Source organism: Mirounga angustirostris, unplaced genomic scaffold (assembly GCF_029215605.1).
Source record: "Mirounga angustirostris isolate CCGP_5_RB_7025 unplaced genomic scaffold, mMirAng1.0.hap1 SCAF_17, whole genome shotgun sequence".
NCBI classification, from domain to species: Eukaryota; Metazoa; Chordata; class Mammalia; order Carnivora; family Phocidae; genus Mirounga; species Mirounga angustirostris.
In genome coordinates this window covers 30,411,452-30,431,344 of record NW_026991725.1, presented here as the reverse complement: position 1 = coordinate 30,431,344, position 19,893 = coordinate 30,411,452, and the positions used below count along the sequence as shown (strand labels likewise).

Sequence of the window (19,893 nt, the reverse complement as noted above, 5' to 3'; positions counted from 1 at the left end):
TAAGCACTTTCAGGGATGGGTTTGGATGGGGATACAGGGTGGAAGGAAATGTCTCTCCTTCTTTCCTGTATCCCCAGCCCCTAAAAAAAAAGTCAGTAAATGGATAATTGGTGGCTTGATTTGAATGAATGAAAGAACAAGAGTAGTTTGACCCAGTCTTTAGCCCTAGTTCTGCCATGGATTGGCCTGTTGACATGACCTTCAACCTCCATCCTCTCTGGGTCTATAAAATGATGGGGAATAAGTGGTCCCTACCAGGTCTTATTTATAAGTTTCAGGAGAGTGTCCTTGTTGTCTTTCAGAGAGGTGTTTAAGAAATTACTCAGTGGTTTAAGGAAAAAGTGTTCTCTGGAAAATAGTGGCTGTTATATCCTGACTTACCTTCTCACCTAAAAAAATTGAGGGAGTAACTTTATACCTGGTAATTGGATTATTTAGGCTCTGGCTGTAATTAATATAAACTTAATATTCTTGTTCAAGGAAAAAAAAAATTAACCTAAAACTCAAAAAACAATTGTTACACATTTCCTTTCTTGGTGTATGATTCTGCTAGGGAATATGGGGGATTCAAATATATTTGTATTATGTCTAAGTCTTTAAGGGGCTTAACATTAGTTAATAAATAAATTAAGGCAGTAGTAAATAAATTGGCCCAAGATTCTGCTCTGGAAATGAGATTCAAATACACAGAATGTGGGACATAATACGGATGCTTTAGCAACTCCGGTAATGTAGATAAAACAAGTAGGGCTCAGTTAACCAGGGACATTTTCTTGGAAGGAGATGGGACTTGGATTTGACAAGCTCTTTGAAAGGATGAATGACATTTTGGATAAATATATTTTTAAAGGGCAGAATCAATATGAAGAAAAGGACATAAGAGCAGCTAGTATTGTAACCTTTAATTGCATTTATTTACCTAGTAACTGTATTGTAATAACCCTCCTCTCAGTGGCAACAACCTCATATACGTACATTTTCTAGGAGATCATGAGACCGGTATAACTGTAACCAGGGCTCTTAAGCAGAGAAGAGGTTGAGTGCACTATTTTAAGAAGGGAATAGTGTGCAAGATAACTGGTTTTTGCGAATAGTTTTTACTTTGACATGGTAAAGTTTATGAAGTCTGTTTTATGCTGTGATTGAGAGAAGAAAATCTTTTTCAGCCGTCCTTTTAGCCGGATAAACTTATTTTGAAGGCTAGGGCAAACGTTTCTTAATGGTCTTTGCCTCCCTTTCTGAGGAGTTACCACTTCATTTTCTACATAGGCTAGTCATAGTCTTATTCCAGGATATGTAAGTGTTGTTTCTCTTGCTTGGGGGTGGGGGTGTTGTAACACTTTTTTTTCCTTCATTTTTTTTGGGGGGGGGGAACAGGTAGAATTCCATTGTTTTTTCTTAATAGCAGTCCCCCACTCCCCCATTTCATCTCTTTGCATCCCCTATTTTATAGAGGTTTTTGAGGTAGAAAGGACCCTAGGAATGGATCATCTGGTTCACTGGCTTACAAGAGTCTGTGTAGGGAGCTCAAATTGATACAGTCAGAATCTTTAGGTCCTGAAATCCATATTTTAGGATGTTCACTGGGGGATTCTGATGCTGAGTCAAGACTAAGCAAATCTAATATGTTTCAATTTAGAGCTTGCCTTAGGACTTAGTAGTGGAGCTTTTTATAAAATGTCAAATACCCAGCCCTAACCCCAGGGACTCAGAGTAGATTTGATGTTGAAGCTGGGCAGGTATAGCTTGGTAAGTTTCCCCAGGTGATTCTAATACAAAATTACCTTTAAGAGAGTCTTATCATTCAGATCTCCTTATTTTCTAGATCAGAGAAGGAGAACCAAAGACACAAAGCCCTGGTTACTTTCATCCCAGTCTTTCTGTTATACAGTGTCAAAACTTGGTTTTGGTTACCTCTCTTTGAGTTCACGGTGAGAGTCATGTGTGTGGCTTTTTGTTTTACACTGTAAGCTCACTTCTGTCTTTCCAAGCTGGGCCCTTGCTGCCTGGATAGGATTTGTGGAGCCGTTTTAAGTTTCTTTTTTTACATTTTTTATTTCCTGGGTTGAATGTAAGATCTGACTTTGAGGTTGTGAAGCAGGAACCTAACCTGGAGTGTTATTTATGCTTATGAGAAGCAGGTGCCTTTGGAACAGTTTTAAGTTCTTGGTTTGTAATATATTGTAGGGACTGCAGTGTTGTTCCACCTTTATTTCGTGTAGTAGTTTTGGTTGCTCTAATTCCGTTGGCTTATCATTTATATTTGTAGCACTTAACATTTATATTTGTAGCATTTAAGGTAATCTTTAAGCCACATCTGTGATCAAGTTACCTAGAAAAATTGCATTGCTGCTGTTACTGCAGTATAATCTAGTTAATAATACAGTATAAAGTACCATACTCTGCTCAAGATTCCAGATTAAAAGATGCTAAAGGTAACAAGCTTATGTAGGTCACAGCATTCAAATGGGAAAAGGGGGAAGCTTGGGTCTGACTTGGGCCTTACTCCTTGCTACTGCTAGGCTTTATGTTGAAATAACTCTTGGGAAAGCAAAGCTGCTGGTAGTGTGTGTTTTTGTTTCAGAACCATAGGAAAAGGGAAAAGGGCTTTGGTATACCAGTCCCCTGCCCCTAACTCTTGTGGTATTAACTCATAAATTAAATTTGTGACTTAGGATACCGCTCCCTTATGCTGCTTTTCTCTCTGTCTTGCAGGGTTTGATAGTTCTCGGGGAGGCACCTCCCCCAGAGCATACAACAACAGACTTATTCCTTCCGCTTAGTTCTGAAGTGAAGACAGATCATGGGAATGATAAATTGGTAAGTATAAAAGACAGAAAAGGGGGGAAATGAGTGAGAATTCCGGGGTTTGCATCAGTACACAGTTTATTCTCCGTAACAAGGATCCTGGCATTGGCTGAAGGAAAGGACTATATCCCCTTTTATCACCTTCGGCATTTCAAGGCTTGAATTCCTGAATAGAGTGGCACAGGGCCCCTCCTGCAGCTGTGTAGTTGACCTTGATTTTAAAAGCAGCTCCTAACTCAAGACAACACAGCCAGAGCAAGTGTGGCAGCGTGGAGTGTTACTGAGAATCAGGAAACCGTGTGGCTCTGGTGGTATTTCTGGGACACTACGAAATGAAAAGGTTGGACTAGAGGTTGGACATTAAAAAGATGTTGGAAGAGCTCTCTCTGAGTTACCCCCTTTAACTCTGTAATGAGAGTAAAGCCATCATTTTCTCTAATTTTCTGTATCCTTAAAGCCTAGTCCACATCTTCCTCTTCCATGATTCCTTCTCTTTTTCTATTTCTCTCAAAACCCAGTTAATTTCTTTAACTTCTGAATCCCAAGAGCACTTTTTTTTTATTTGTTTCACTTTTTTCCCCCAGAAGTTCATTGGCTTTTATGAATATTAGCATTTCTGAAGTCATTCATTAGAAATTCCAGAGTCCCACGACTGTGGTTTGTTTGGGAGGCTAGAGTTGCTGGGTCTTTAAATCCTGCATTAAACCAGCTAGTCTCTTTCATCTGCAAATCAACAAAGCTTGTTATCCTTTGTTATTATCATTTTAAGCAGGAATTCATGTGATATGGTGGAAACTAACTTTCCTAATGAGAGAACTTAAAGCCAGGGATAAATGTGAAGACCTTAAGAGATTAATGGTTCTTAACTGGAAAATGGTTTTAAATAAAGAGTAGAATGCCAGATTTTGCGAGTATTCAGGTCCACAGTGTGGAGTCATTATATGCTATCTATAGAATTATTTTTTACAAATGATTTGTGAAACTGTTTTAGTGATTGCTCTAGCCAAGAAAAAAATTGTTACAAGTCTGAGAGAAAACATGGGTAAGGTTGGAAGGTCAGCTGGTGCTTGGTGGTATGATGTACAGGAAACATGAGATTTGAGGCATACGTGATTGGGAGTGAGATTTGTAAAGATATTTATATATTTATTTAGGAATTCCAAAAATTTGTGGACAATCTCTTGTAGTCAGGGTTTTCTCACCTCGGTGCTGGTGAAGGATAGGACATGACAGTCTCTCATTGTTTCTGATTCTCATTGTTGTATTTACACATGTTGACATGTGTGCGTCTGTGTGCACCCCTTCAGGACTTGTCTCTTTTCTTACCCACCATTCACTTGCATACGTATGCTTAGTGTTAGATCATGTGATTCTTGAAGGTCAAGATCATCTTCCTTGTACCTAATATGTCAACTGCCAAGCAGAGGTTTTCACTGTAGGAAGGCTTTTTAAAGTTCTTGGTTTGTAATATATTGTAGGGACTGGACTGTTCACCTTTGTTTTATGTAATAGTTTTGGTTGCTCAAATACAGTTGGCTTACTTCGAATTATATTTGTAGCTCTTAAGGTAATCTTTAATTTTGCTTTTTTGTTATCCAGCTTCTTTTTATACCTTGTATTCAATTTTGCTTTAAAAAATCTTAAGTCACACTTGACAGGGGCAGCTGTAAATTTTCATACTCACATTTAACCACCCTATTTTCCATTTCTCTTTTGCTTATTAATTTTTTTTCTAAAATGGAAGTATTTATTGCCACCCCCTTTTTACTCCTCCCTTTCAAAAAACATTTCAAGACTTGTGGTTTAAGAATAATTATGTCAGAGGTGTGTGTTTTGTTGTGCTGTGTCGTTCATTTTTGTATTTTCATTTCTGAAGCTCACCAAAAAAGCCAAAGAGGATTTTTTTTTTTTTTTAAACTATCAAGATATAGTTTCAAGAAGTTAAACACAATTTTCAAAGAAATACATTGTGAATTACTGATTAAGGTGGGAATAATGAGTGCTGGAATGCGATTACTCAGTAACCTCCAAAACTTAAAATATCCTATGAGAATAATAAAGCCATTACCTTTGGAGTTATGTTTTCAACTAGACACAGATCGGTTTTAACTCCTCAGTGTTCTAGAAATTAACATCCAACTTGAGGAATCTGAGCCCTAATCAGGTGTAAATAGTAAGTAAAACAAAGTTAAGTAATTTAATAAGAGTTATATGACCCTAGGTGGGCTTGTTTAGATGACGTTCAAGTGTTACACTGAAAGGACACATAATCATCTTTTTGCCTTATTTACTAACTGAATGAGTGTTTCTTGACTGAACTAATATGTATCTGCTTTGGTTATGAGCACAGTACAGATATTGCAGAAACTGAATTATTTTGGAGACTGGATACATGGATGAGCCTTTTTAGAACCATGGAGACAAGCAGGAAATGTTTCCTGAGATGGAGTGGGTTTTGTTTTTATACCACAGAGTAGTGGGAGAGAAGAAGGGAGAAACTTCTAGAAAAATGCCCCTTTAAAAAAAAAACAAACTTACTTCAGTCTGACTTCTAACTCAGAGGCAGTTTGAAAGGTAAGAGTAGGTGGAGGAGAGAAACTAAAGGGCTTTGCAGATACTGATAAAGTCAACTGCTGCACTAATAAATTCTGATATGAAATAGAAAACCTTCTGAACAAAAAGGGTGTGTTCTTGGAAAGAGGAAATGTATAAAGCTATTGAGCGCTGTTCTCCCATGTTCTAAAACGTCCTTTCCTTCTTCTCCTCCCATATCCCTCTCCTGAATAAATAGTAGTCCCCTTTTCCCCAACTAGGAATTAACGAGTGAAAAGAGCTAACTTGGAACCTATGCCTATTACTAGGTAGGAAGAGTGCATTTAAAAATTACCAAAGAAAGTCAACAAAATTTCAGACAGAAGACACATTCAGAGATGAGGGCCTCCTTAGTCTGTTCGGTACAGGGTTTTTAGAACTCAACTAGAGAGCCACAATCTCATTGGTTTTCATATTGTCAGAGGTTGGAGGTCACCGCTGCCAAATAGCTAGAAATTGAGGGAGGGAATAGTGGCAAAGAGAGGGAGTCATGGGGGGTGGAGTGGAGGGCTTAGTCCCACAATCTATTTAAATCCCTCTCAGATCCTTCAGCTAATCGAACCCTTGAACTTCACAAGTTCAGTGAGTTTTGATAGAGCCTAGTAGAAAGCAACAGTTGGTACGCTGAAAGAGCTGAGCAGAGAATGTAATCACTGCGCATTGCAGTGAACACAGAATTTTGGAGTTTGAATTCTACCATGACTTGGTAAATACCTTGGGCCTGGGCCTTACATTGAAACTAAGGAAGGCTCATGCTTTAGGATTTAAAGACTTTCCCAGGACTAAGGGGACTCACCATAGGATTAAGGAAAAATCCAAAATAGGCTCTAATACGTTTCTGCATGAAACATGTTATACATGTTATACAAAATCAAGGTTCATTTGGTTTCTAACCAAATAGAACTAGAAATTTGCCTACTAGAGCAAAAATTCACATGCTTCTAGGAAAATTCATTGAATCCAGAGTTCAATATCATATACAATATATTACACAATAACAGTATATTAGACCTATCAATAAACAGATGTCTTCCTTAGTCATGAGAAAAAAATAGTAGAAACTGATCCTGAAATGGCTCAGATTGGAATTAGGAAATAAAGAGTTTAAAAGCATCTAGGGTGCCTGGGTGGCTCAGTTGGTTAAGCGACTGTGTTCGGCTCAGGTCATGATCCTGGAGTCCCGGGATCAAGTTCCGCATCAGGATCCCTGCTCAGCGGGGAGTCTGCTTCTCCCTCAGACCCTTCCCCTTTTCATGCTCTCTCCCTCATTCTCTCTCTCAAATAAATAAAATCTTAAAAAAAAAAAAATTTTAAAGCATCTAGTAAAATATGTTTGAAGATTTAGAGTAAAAGATAGTAAGCATGGGGGAATCTCAGCAGAGAGGTGAAAACTAAAAAAGAATCGCATGGAACTTGTGGAACACAAATTGGAGAATTGAAAAGTACAGTATCTGAATAAAAATTGTACTGGTATACTAAACAGCAGGTTGAAAACTTACAGAAGAGAAAGACTCATGGAGCACCTGGGTGGCTCATTCAGTTAAGCATCTGTCTCTTGATTTTGGTTCAGGTCATGACCTCAGGGTCGTGAGATTGAGCCCCACATTGGGCTCCACGCTCAGCACACGTCTGCTTGGCCCTCTCCCTCTGCTTTCTCCCCTGTGCATGTGTTCTCTCACTCTCTCTAATAAATAAATAAAATCTTTAAAAAGGGTCAGTGCACATAACAGATCAGTGGAAATTAACCAGCCAAAAAATAGACTGAACATAGAACTGCTCAGAAATGAACATAATCCTGGGGAAACAGTGAATATGTATACTAGAGTTCCAGAAGGAGAGATTGAGTGGTACTGGTGGGGAGGGGTGGGGGTAAAGGAAATAAGGGCTGGATATGTGAATGAAAAAGATAATTTTACAGATTGAAGAAACTAAGAAAATAGTAAGCAGGAGAAATGTAACATGGTGAGAATGAAAGATGAAGAAAGTCTTGCAAGTAGCCAGAGGGGAAAAAAGATGCATTCCATATAAGTAAATATTGATAAGGATAGGTGACTTCTTTTCAGAAACAGTGGAAGACAGACAGTGATTGGGGTAAGATCATTAAAATGGGGGGGGGGTTGGAATTTGCCCCTCAACATTTTATACATGGCCAAAAAAATCCTTTAAAAAATAAAGGTGAAATAGGGTGCCTGGGTGGCTCATTTGGTTAAACTTCTGCCTTCTGCTGGGGTCATGATCTCAGGGTTCTGGGATCGAGTGTCGCATTGGGCTTCTGCTCAGCGAGGAGCCTGCTTCTCCCTCTCCCTCTGTGCTTTCTCTCCCTCTCTCCCTCTCTTTCAAATAAATAAAAATCTTAAAAAATAAAGGTGAAATAAAGTCCTTTTTAGATAAAAGAAAGTTGAGAGGAATCTGTTGGCAGAATATCTGCACTGAAAGAAATGTTAAAGAACTTTTCTTTAGGTTGAAGGTGAGTAGTAACAGTTGGAAGCTCAGATCTATGGGGAATAAAAGGACGGGAAGATGTACTTAATGAACAGTAAGCATAAAAAAGCTGCTATGGATGTATTAATATTAGCAAAGTAATTTTTAAGACAGGAATACCAGAGATAAAGTTTTAAGACAGAATTACCAGAGATAAAGAAGGACATTTTACATTGATAAATGGGGTCATTTCATCAAGGAGGCAGAAGAGTCATGAAGGTGGATGCTTCAAATACATACACTCCTAACTCAGTAATTCATAGAATTACTAAACAAAAAAAGAGAAAATAAAAGATCCAGACAACACTGCCAACCACCTTGACCTGTTTGACATGTGTAGAACACTACTTTCCCCCCACACTTCCCATACCTTCTTGTGCAAAGTAGGAGTAATAATGCAAGTCCTTCCTCTTTTATCTGCATTTCCAAACTCCAAAGATCTATGAGAACCCAAAGTGGTTTTCCTAAGTTGCATCAAGCTCGTTTGGTGGCAGAATTTGACCTGAAGTCGTATTTGTTAAGACTGTTTATATTTTTAATTATCCATACCTTTTGAAGCAGAAATACTAATGTATTTGATTTTTTTTTTTAATTAAGACTATTTTGGGGGGAGCAGTTTAAGGTTGACGGCAAAATTGAGCAGAAGATAAGCATTTCCATATACCCCCTGCCTGGCATGGCACTCCTGCTTTGGGTAGTCTTCCCCCGTGGTCAGCATCCCCACTAAAGTGGTGCATTTGTTGCAGTTGATGAGCCTACATTGACATATCACAGCCACCCAAGGTCCATAGTTTACATTACAGCTCACACTTGGTGTTCACATTCTTTGGGTTTGGATTTGGATTTGATTTTGAAGCACTTAACCCAGTGCATACAATGTATGACTTGGTGAAAGTCTATGAATTCCATGACACATCAGCCCTCAAGGGTCTTAGGTAAGAGTGGCTCTGTTTCTGTACCTCTTTAGAATGGTTGATAATTAACTATTGAAGAAGTGTAATATGCTTTTAACAGCATTTGGTCCATCATAAACATTTGGTAAAAGCTTATTGTTCCAGACTGTGCTGTGTGCCTAGGTTTTCTATTGGCAGAATCAGGTATCTTCCCTTGAGAGCTGCGTAGTCTTAAAACAGGCACATAACAGGGGAATAAAGAGGGGAAGAGTTCTCACTTCTAAGGGAGGTCAGGAAAGGTAGTCTAATAGAGAAGGATGTACTTGCGCTGAGTCCTTGTGGACTGCTGAAGATTGAGAATGTGTTCCGACAGGGAGGGTACTGCATGTATAATGTGAAAGGCTTGAGAGAGCCCGGTGTTGTAGAGGAACTACAAATACTTTTCTTTGATGGAGTGTTGGATGATTGGGCCAATTCATAATAGATTTTGTATTTATCGTAATGAGTTTATGTATTTCATCCTGTAAGGTGACAGGAAGCTGTAGTCTGATACTAGATTTGTGTATGAATGAAATTTACTCTACTCAATAATGCTGGGTAAACTTTTCTTCATTTTTTAAAACTTTTAAAAAACGATTTTAAACTTACAGAAAAGTTATAAAAGTAGCACATGGAGTCCCCCACGTACCCTTCACGTGGCTTCCTATAGTGTGGTTAACTTGCATAATCATTGTACAATGATCAAAACTAGGAATTAACATTGATACAGTACTATTCAGATTGTATTCAAATTTCACTCATTTTCTCACTGATGTTTTTTTTGGCGGGGGCGGGGGGTCCAAAATCCCACACTGCATTTAGTTGTCCTGTCTCTTTAAATCTCTTCCAATCTGTGGTGGTTCTTCCTCTTTGTTGTCTTTCATGGCCTTAATACAGAAATACTGGTATGTTATTTTGTATAATGTTCCTCCAAGTTGGAGTTGCTTGATGTTTTATCATTATTAGAGGTTATGCATTTATCACAGTAATACCACAGAAGTGTACTGTGCCCTTCTAAGTGCACTGTACTGGGGAGACGTGATGTTGGTGGTGATAGCTTCTTGGCCTTGGTTAAGGCGGTGCCTGCCAGCCCTCCCCGCTGTCAAGTTAGTATTTTCCCCTTTGTAATGAATGTCTGTCTCATACATGTAATATTCTGTTGCTCATTATACTTTAATCCACAATTTTATCATCTACTAGTGGGTTTTGCCTGCAACAATTTTTACTGTGGTGTTTACTGAATGATTTTCTGTTTTCTATATGTTAGTTGGAATTCTGTTGGAAAGAGCTGTCTTGGGCGCCTGGGTGGCTCAGATGGTTAAGCGTCTGCCTTCAGCTCAGGTCATGATCTCAGGGTCCTGGGATCGAGTCCCACATCAGGCTCCCTGCTCCTTGGGAGCCTGCTTCTCCCTCTGCCTCTCTCTCTCTCTCTCTCTCTCTGTCTCTCATGAATAAATAAAATCTTTAAAAAAAAAAAATTAAAAAGAAAAGAAAGAGCTGTCTTTTCTCTCTCATTTACTTATGTATTTATTCAGTCATTCAATTTATATCAGAATGGATTCATGGATATTTTATGGATTATAATCTGTTACTGTTATTATTCATTCAGTTGCTCTACTTGTTGAGACAACTTTTTGATATTTGGCCTCTTTCATCTTGGTTCCTGTGTCTTTTCAACATGCTCCCCTCCGTTAGTATTCACTTTTAGGCACCAAAAGATGTTCCCAGCTCATCTTGTATTTTACCTGCTCCAGCCCTGGTTCCTTTTATTGGGCAACAGTTCAGAAACCAAGATCTGGATGCTAGTTGTGCTCATTGCTGCATGGTGTCATTGCTTCTAGGACTTCTCAACAGACAAAGCTGGGAAACATGTATGCTAAAGCATATATATACGTACATATATATGCAGATGGGTATATATTAAGATTTTATGTATTTGAGAGAGAGAGGGAGGGAGAGAACAAGCGGGGGGGAGAGGCAGACTCCCCGCTGAGCAGGGTGCCCGGCATGGGGCTCGATCCCACAACCCAGGGATCATGACCTTAGCTGAAGGCAGGTGCTTAACAGACTGAACCGCCCAGGCACCCCTTTATTTTATTATTTTTGAGTATGTGAAGCATTACTACATTTCTAAGAGTCAAAGCTATCCAAAAACCCATCATTCCTTCTTCTCTTTTTCCCCTTCTTTCCCTCATGTTCCCACCTTCTGTAGGTGGCCATTTTTCATTAGTTTTTGGATTAGCTTTCCTGTATTTCTTTTGCCCAAATGAGCAAATGACATGTATATTTTCTTATATCCCCTTTTTTCTTCCAGGAAACGTAATTACTGGGTAAATATTTTTTAAAGGACTGGATTTGAAATTGAGATTTGTTTAACATAACAAAATGTTGGTTCTGTGGCTTTTGACAGATGACTTCACTATTTGTGTTTGTTTCTATTTGTAAAACAAGCCTCATTTCTTTTACCCTTTCCTTACTTTGTGGAGTGATGGTGATAACAAGTCAGAGGATAAATGCTTTCTCAGAAGAAAGGCATGCTAAAAATGTAAGCTCTTGCTTTTTCTTTTCAAACAGTCCCAAGCTATAATCTTCTACCATTGATTAAGTAGAAACAACTTTTTTTTTCCAGAAGTTTTGCAGTCACCAGGGGCAATGAATAGTGTATTGGCCCAACAAGCTTTTTCTTTTTTTAAAAAAAGATTTTATTTATTTATTTATTTGAGAGAGAGAATGAGACAGAGAGAGAGCACGAGATGGGGGAGGGTCAGAGGGAGAAGCAGGCTCCCCGCCGAGCAGGGAGCCCGATGCGGGACTCGATCCTGGGACTCCAGGATTATGACCTGAGCCGAAGGCAGTCGCTCAACCAACTGAACCACCCAGGCGTCCCACCAACAAGCGTTTTGAGATAGAGTAGAGTGATAGATACTGGCTGAGGAATATTTGATTTACCATATTAAAAGAAGAAGAAGACTAATTAGGACTATTAAAATAGGGATGTGGATAATAAGTTGAACAAGAATTTAGGACTGTTTTTAGCAGTTACTGTATTTCTCTAGATTCTTGACGTGCATTTTCAATGGTGTTGGTAAATACAAATCTTAGGTGCAGTAGCCTTTGGACTTGTATGTAACAGCATCTTGCTGATTGAAGTTTTTCAGTGTAAATAATTCAGGGGTGCTTAGCTGGCTCCAGTCAGAGGAACATGGGACTCTTAATCTCGGGGTCATGAGTTCGAGCCCCATGTTGAGTGTAGAGATCACATACACACATACATATTTTAAAAATTCAAAATTACTTTTGCATAATTATATAGATTTTTTTAAAGATTTATCTGTTTGAAAGAGAAAGTGTACAGGAGTGGGAGGGACAGAGGGAGAGAAGCAGACTCCCTGATGAACGTGGAGCCCAGCATGGGCTTCGATCCCACAAACCCGAGATCATGACCTGAGCTGAAATCAAGAGTCTGTTGCTTAACTGAGCCACCCAAGCGCCCCTCTATAGATTTTCTTCCTTCTTTTTTTTTTTTTTTAAGATTTTATTTATTTATTTGAGAGAGAGAATGAGAGAGAGCACATGAGAGGGGGGAGGGTCAGAGGGAGAAGCAGACTCCCTGCTGAGCAGGGATCCCGATGCGGGAGTTGATCCAGGGACTCCAGGATCATGACCTGAGCCGAAGGCAGTCACTTAACCACCTGAGCCACCCAGGCACCCTAGATTTTCTTTTAACCTCAATATAGAGACATAGGAAAGTGAGGCAAATACAGTCCCATTTTATATATGGAGAAATGGAAACTTAGGTAAGTAACTTGATAGAAGTGGAATTTTCAGAAGGTTCCACTTTGTTTAGCACAATTTCCTGGCCATAGTGCTAGTTCATGGAAATGACTGGTACACTCTTTGTGGGCCAATAATATTTTGGTGATTTTAAGCAAGACTATGTTGAGTATCATTGAGATGAGCTTGAAACATGAAATAAGTGATATAAAGCCAAAAAGTAATTTCTTTTGAACCAAGAATAAAAGTTGACTTCTTTAGTTAGCTTTTTCTTTCCTTTTTGATAACGTTGGTCAGAAAACCAGTAAGCAGAATGGAACTGTTAAGTTTTCTAAACAAATATGTTGCACTTAAAAAATTGGTATTTCAAGCAGTTATGACCTGGCATTAATTGAATTAAAGATACACATATATTGTGCAGATTATGTGTTTTTAAGTGTGTGCCTTTGATATTTATCCTTCCTCTACTGTTTGGCAGAACAAGTTGAGTGGGAATGGATCTTAGACCCCAAGAAAATCTACCCCCTTAGACCTTAATTTAGCCTAACTTTTCTTTAAAGGCTCTTCATCATACTTAATGGTCTGGCCAAGAGGGAGGAGTGATGAATCAGACAGATGCCTGCTTTATATGTATAACAAATTTGAATCTTAATGCTGTGTTATTTTCTTCCATATATCTAGCCCCTTCAGTCAGGGAAGAAATCACTTTAGTAACCCTCCTTGCTACTTTTAACTCTAAGATCACCCCAAAAGGTAATCCCCTGAGTCTCTGCTTTTGGGGAAAGGGGAATTAAGAGAAATTCTCTCTCTTCAGCTTTTCTGCTCTTTTCTTTCTGGCTGTGGTATGCATGTACCCTCAGAGTGTATCTGAATACCACATACAGTTCAAGAGAAGCTCAATAGTAAGTCCTGCTTTCTGGATAGGAGAGCCTTTAGAGTCTTTGATCCTTTTTACAGTTTCCCATTGGAAGACCATATCTGAGTCGTGTATTAGTTTCCTGAAAATACTAATGATGTAAACCACTGCAGTAGTGATGATCAAGCTTAAGTTAGTATGTGGGTTTAACATTTGTGAAGTGTTTATTAATGTATCTCTACCCTCTCTCTTTTTGCACCCTTTTGTACTGCAGGATAGAGAGTGTTTGCTTTTTCTTAACTGTGGATGCGTTTAAGTATCTTTAAGTAAAATTGTGTTGTGAGTTGTGTTTTTCTTTTTCCAGATGGAACACTGTTGGAGGATTGAGGTTAATGTTTTAAGCTGTTTACATTTGAGAATGAGTGATGAACCTAATTGCCCCAGTGCCCTGCTTTTAGATCTCAGTGTGATTATAGGATATCCCATGGTCCTCTGATTATCGAGTGCCTCCTTGTATGGTTGGGACTAGAAGCTAGGCACATTCCCTCTGAGGTTCATGCTCTTGATTGCTTGCTATGTGCTGTTTTATCTTCGACAAACATTTCTGTGCTAAATGTTTTCCGTGTTGCCTTCAGTTTTAATTTGGGGGCCTGAATTGCCCCCAGGAAAATTTTAAGTTCCTCTAAGAAAATCAGTAAAATTCACATTGAATATTAATGGCATATCTGTAGGCATAAACAGGATAGGATTTAGCAGTAGTTATCTGTAGGTCGTGAGATTTCTGATGTTTTATGCTTTTTCTTCAGACTTTCTGTACATAAGGTTTTCTGAAATAAGATTTTGTTAAAGAATGGCAACATTTTGTTTTGATAGGTGTCCTTACAGTTAATTTTCCCATAATCCCTACAAAATAAACTTTAATCAAATGTGGATTCAACCTGTTACTTGTGACACCTTATAAAACATGTAGATACATAGATCATATCTCTGCCATAATTTAATGTTAAATGCTTTTATTAAAAAAAAATTTTTTTTTTTTTAAGATTTTATTTATGGAGAGAGAGAATGAGAGAGAGCATGAGGGGGGGAGGGTCAGAGGGAGAAGCAGACTCCCCGCCGAGCAGGGAGCCCGATGCGGGACCCAATCCCGGGACTCCAGGATCATGATCTGAGCCGAAGGCAGCTGCCCAACCAACTGAGCCACCCAGGCGCCCAAATGCTTTTATTTTAAGGGAATGTAAAATTGACTGAAATTCTTAAGATCGGTATACCAGCAGAAAGTTCATAGTCACTGAAATTTCATGTTGAAAGGAAACTTCTTCATCTAAACCAGAACTTCTGTTATCTTAGGAAAGCTGTAACATCCCTGGAGTCACACATCTGCTAGTTAATGCCAATCTGAATATTAAATCCTTCTGATTATCTAGTCCTTTTTCATATCATAATGTGTGGGTTTTTTGAGGTTCCCCCTGAATAGTAAATCTTCATGAGCATTCAGGAGGATATTTGGGATTTCTGTTTGTTTTTTTTTAATGTAAAAATATTATCCAAAAAAATTTGTCTCTGACACTATTTTTGTCCTGTCATTGTCTGTGTACGTACATTTATAGTCATCACAGTTGTATTAAAAATATTTTGAATTTAATCTTTTTCCAAAATCATTTCTACATAAAAGACTTTTTTTTTTTACCTTTAAATATTTTTTTGGTATAAAGGAAGAAGAAATGTCTTTTGTGATGATTTTTAATAGTCTGATTTGCTGTGCTACAATTTATAATTGTGCCTCAGATGTTGAGCATTGAGATTATTGATAGATACCATTGCAGTGATCAGCTATGTATATAAGATTTTTGAGAAATGTGTTTATTATAGGGTTATTTCTTTAAGATAATTTTTAGGATTGAGTGATATGAACATCTTTATAAGTCTTGCTACTTAACACCACTTTACTTTCCAAGAGGAAATCCATGTAGTGTGTAGTGTTTAAGGCAGTGAGTATGTGTGCCAAATTTGCCATGATTTTGGCATCATTGACTGATCTGATCAGGATTTATGTGGTACTTTAGTACCTGCACAGGCTTATCTCTAAGAACATTTCCCAGTGTTCATTCATTGTAGTTTGCTTATGTCTTTTCTGCTTGTATACTTTGATCTAGCTTTTTGGTTAATTTGTGTGAAAACATTTTAGTTAGCTTTCCAGTCTATTGTCCTTTTCTTCTTTTTAAAGATTTTATTTACTCATTTGATAGAGAAGGAGAGAGAGAGAGCACAAGCAGGGGGAGTAGGAGGTAGAGAAGCAGTCTCCCCACTGAGCAGAGAGTGTGACGTGGGGCTCGATCCCAGGACCCCAGGGTCATGACCCGAGCTGAAGGCAGACACTCAACCGACTGAGCCACCCAGGCGCCCCTCTGTTGTCCTTTCTTGGTACTTGCCTACAACTGCTCTGTTCTGCAGATCCTTTGGTGTTTTCTCCCCAGGGGTATAAAGATCTAAAAGAAATTAAATAATACTAAAAAACAGAATTTCAGCCTCAAAATATTGGCTTTGATATGGACTGGTAGCATTTACAGGGAGAACTTAAGCACACCCTAAAGTCATTTTGAGTTGTAAGGAGACAAAGACCCACCGTCTTTCTGTGGTATTCCAGCAACACCAGAATGGAGGGATAAGTGTATCTGTGGCTTTATTGAGTGTAACTCAGAGACTCCATATGATTGACATCTCACAGCTCTACCTATCCCTTTGAGCCTAATGAATACATAATTTGTTTTGAAATAGTCGGATTCAAACTTTTCCAGATTCTTTCCCACCTCCCTTTTTTTCAGTTTATGTCCTAAGCATATATTTGATTTGTGTAGTCCAGAGACAGTAGTTACTAACTGATAGCATCAGGTAATTACTCACTTTTGTTAATTTTTTTCTATTTTAGTATATGCATATATATTTACACAAAGTATGGTTTTCTAGAAAGAGGTTTCCAGCATACACTGTCAAGTTAAGCAGGTATTAACTACATTTACATTCTCTCTTGGTTGCCTTGATACTGAACCTGTGTATCCTCTTGACCCTTGAAGAGTCTTTGTTACCATGTAATTATTTTGCTAAGCTTCTGTTCCATGGAATCATTAAAGCATTTCCCCATCAGTAAGCACTTAATATTAGTCTGTTGAATATTTTGGTTCCTTACCCTTCTTCACCCCAAAGCAAAAGCCAGTTCTCTCAGTTTTTTGTTTTTTTTTCTCAGTCATATATGTTTGATTTTGCAGGTTAGTTGTCTGAAATTTGAGGTGTTTCATTTAAATGATGAAATGGTGCTACTTTTCAGTCTGTTGGTTAAATATTATCATGTATTTTTATCTTTCTCCTTTAGATCGAATCCGTTTCTCAGCCACTGGAAAACCATGGTGCCTCTGGTCATCCTTCAGAGTCATTGTCTACCAAATCATGTGGAGCATTGAGACCTGTCAATGGAGTTATTAACACGTAAGTTTTATGTCTTCTACTTCCTACGTGCAGTAGGCTTGTAAAAGATGAATTTGGGGCTCTTAGTTATCCCTAGCCAGGACTAACCCTGGTTTAAAGACAGAAGCCTTATTGCTTAATGGTATTGTGCATGCTTACTGTAGCAAGTATATTTTAATTAGCATGCTTAGTGTAGTTCCCTTTTACTTACTGTAGCCTAGACTTAACTCACAATGGAGAAAAAATAATAGGTCCTACTTTTATGAGTCGTTATGGTTGGTCCTGGTCTTGGTAGAATTCTTGAGAAGTGTTTACATAAACTCTTACTTTAGGACAGATTAGATCCCTAAAGGCTGTGTTTGTAAATCTGTATTTATGAAAGTTGAAGGAATCCCTCTACAAGTGAACAATGTGTACCCATCCCTAAAAGTCGAATTTTACAGAAGAACTGATTCTTAGGCAGCTCATTAACATTTTCAAGATTATTCATTTTCTTACCAGTTGCAATTTTCTCGATTTTCTTTGTGTTTCTGTTGTAGAAGAGAACTTAATCACTTGGAACCTGAATTTATCACTTACTGACTTACACTTTTCAAACATGATGTTAATGCCAACCAGGAGTCTTAAAAATAAGCACAGACACTGCACACACACTTATATTAAGAAGTGACATGCATCTGCTCTAGAATACTTGTTTGTGTCTGTGAGCATCTATAAGCAGAGGAGGTTGAACCGGTATTAGAGGGTTTGTTTCCTTGTCTTCTGAGAAGTGAATATTCTTCCTTCCCCTTGTACAGTCTTCAGCCTATCTTGGCAGACCACATTCCAGGTGACATCTCTGATGCTGAAGAACAGTTACAAAAAAAGCAACGACTCAATCTAGTTTCTTCATCAACTGATGGCACCTGTGTGGCAGCCCGAACACGTCCTGTGCTGAGCTGTAAGAAACGAAGGCTTGTTCGACCCAGCAGCATCGTTCCTCTTTCCAGGAAGGTCAGTACCAGTGAGACTTGGTCATTGTTAAACAGTGAGCCAGAGGCGCAGATAGAATTATTAGTCTCTTGCCAACTTTGGTTCATTTAACTAGTGTTTTCCAAACTTGGCTAACCACCCAAGTTTCCTGGGGAGCTTGAGAAAATACTGGGTTCCTGACACCTGTTTCCTAGAGATTCTGATTCGGTTGTTCTAAAGTTGGGCCTTGGACTCTTGTTTTCAGAAAAACAAAAAACTCCCAGGTCGTTCTTGAGCCAGGTTTGGAAATCACTGGCTTGAGCTTTTTAATAGAAATGGGAGAAGAGTTTAAGTGCTGCCATCAACACATAGAAGGAGGGTGATGTGCTTCCCACTTGTCCTGTTATCACTGAAAATGGCAATGTGGCATGCTTTCCTTTCGAATAAGAGCCTCCATTAAAATTTTTAAATTGCTATGACTAAATGAATGTTTGTCTTCACAGAGAAAATGGAGATTATTCACGAGTGCAGGAAACTTTTGATTGCTGCCTCTTCAAATAACAGTTGGATTTATTCCAAAACTAATGAAATAATACTTTAGTAAAATTATTACCATGCAGTGGTTAAGAGCATTAACTTTGAAGAGGATAAACATGGGTTTGAATCCTGGCACTGCCACTTGGTAGTTTTGCGATTCGGAGCCTGTTAACACCCCCTTATCCCCTCCCCAAACCCTTCCCTTCCCCCCTAGGCCTCATAGGGATCTCATAAGGTTGTTTGAGGGTTAAATGAAATAAATATAACTTGCTCGTGGAGGGTGTCTGGCTGATAAGTTACTGGTACAGAGCGGCTGTTACTGTTAGCACTTTTGTTATTGTTCACTTGTTCACTCATTCCACAAATATTTATTGAGCTCCTACAGCGAGCTAGGTCTGTTCTATGCATTGGGAATGCAACACAAAACAAAAACAGATATAAATGCACTCCTGAAATACTCTAGTGGGTAGAGACAGAATAAAACAATAAATTAAGTATAATGGTATGTCCTATAGTGTTAAGTGCTGGGGAGAAAAATACAGCAGACAAAGGGAATAGGGACTGTTGGGGAGCTCAGATGATGGAATTAAGCCTGAGGTTTTCTGAGGATGAGGAAGAGACTGGGAAGGAGTGACGCGTGAATTAGAAGGAAAACGAAGAAAGTGAGACACATGGAAGGCAAATGAACAACATGTGTCAGAGAGGAAGGAGGGGAGTGTGTGAGATGCTGTAGCCAGGTCCAGGTAAGATGAAGACTGCGAACCAACTGTTGGGTGTGGTGGGTTTAGGGCTGTTCGAGATCTGTGTGAGCAGTTTTGCTAATGGGAGAAGAATGAGATTCTGCTTGGAGTGGGTTCAGGAGAGAATGGGAGGGAAAGAATTGAGGGAACTGTTTAGGATAACACTTTCAAAGAATGCTTCTGTAAAGGAGAGCAGAGAAATAGCTTATTTGAAGGGAAATCTTTCTTATAATAGAGCTTTTACACTATATTTGCTGATGAGAAAACTGACAAAGAAGAGGGGAGAATTGTTGGAACCACTAATATCTGGAAAGTGGATTTTCAGTGTTTGGCTTATGTTGTTATAGTATGCAGTTGGACTGCAAAACTTTGCCTTTTTTTTTTTTTTTTTTTAAGGAAAGCATTGTAAGTTAAAATTAACTATCAGGTTATGCCATTTTCTCTTGTCTATTCCTCAGAATTCCTAAATTACCAAAATACCAGAAGAGAAAAAGGTATTTGGCAAATTTCTCATATTGACATTTGAGTCTCAATTTTTTATTAATAGTCCTAGAAATCTAAATTATTTTCTTAAAGGTTGAAGAGTTGATTTTAGGAAAGCGAGAAAACAGTATATTACTGTCAAATGTAAGAAAGTAGTTTTTGATCATGACTCTGATGCTTTTAACAACAAGAAAACCCTCAACCAAACAAAAACAAAAAACTTCATTGGGGAAATAGTGTCCTTCCTCTGTTTTGGCAGTTTGCTTGTCCCCCTGTG

At 38.5% G+C, this 19,893-nt stretch overlaps 1 protein-coding gene across 7 annotated transcripts in view; it reads left to right on the top strand.

The window, feature by feature from the left end:
* KANSL1 (KAT8 regulatory NSL complex subunit 1) overlaps window positions 1–19,893 on the top strand; it is a 183,302-nt gene that overhangs the window by 135,392 nt on the left and 28,017 nt on the right. For 6 of the 7 annotated variants that reach the window (XM_064582348.1, XM_064582347.1, XM_064582351.1 and 3 more), the window contains 3 exons: window positions 2,716–2,820; window positions 16,814–16,926; window positions 17,703–17,898. In XM_064582348.1, coding sequence (XP_064438418.1) covers window positions 2,716–2,820; window positions 16,814–16,926; window positions 17,703–17,898 — 414 coding nt within the window. The remainder of the gene's footprint in view (window positions 1–2,715; window positions 2,821–16,813; window positions 16,927–17,702; window positions 17,899–19,893) is intronic. The other variant, XM_064582350.1, reaches the window with a different exon arrangement.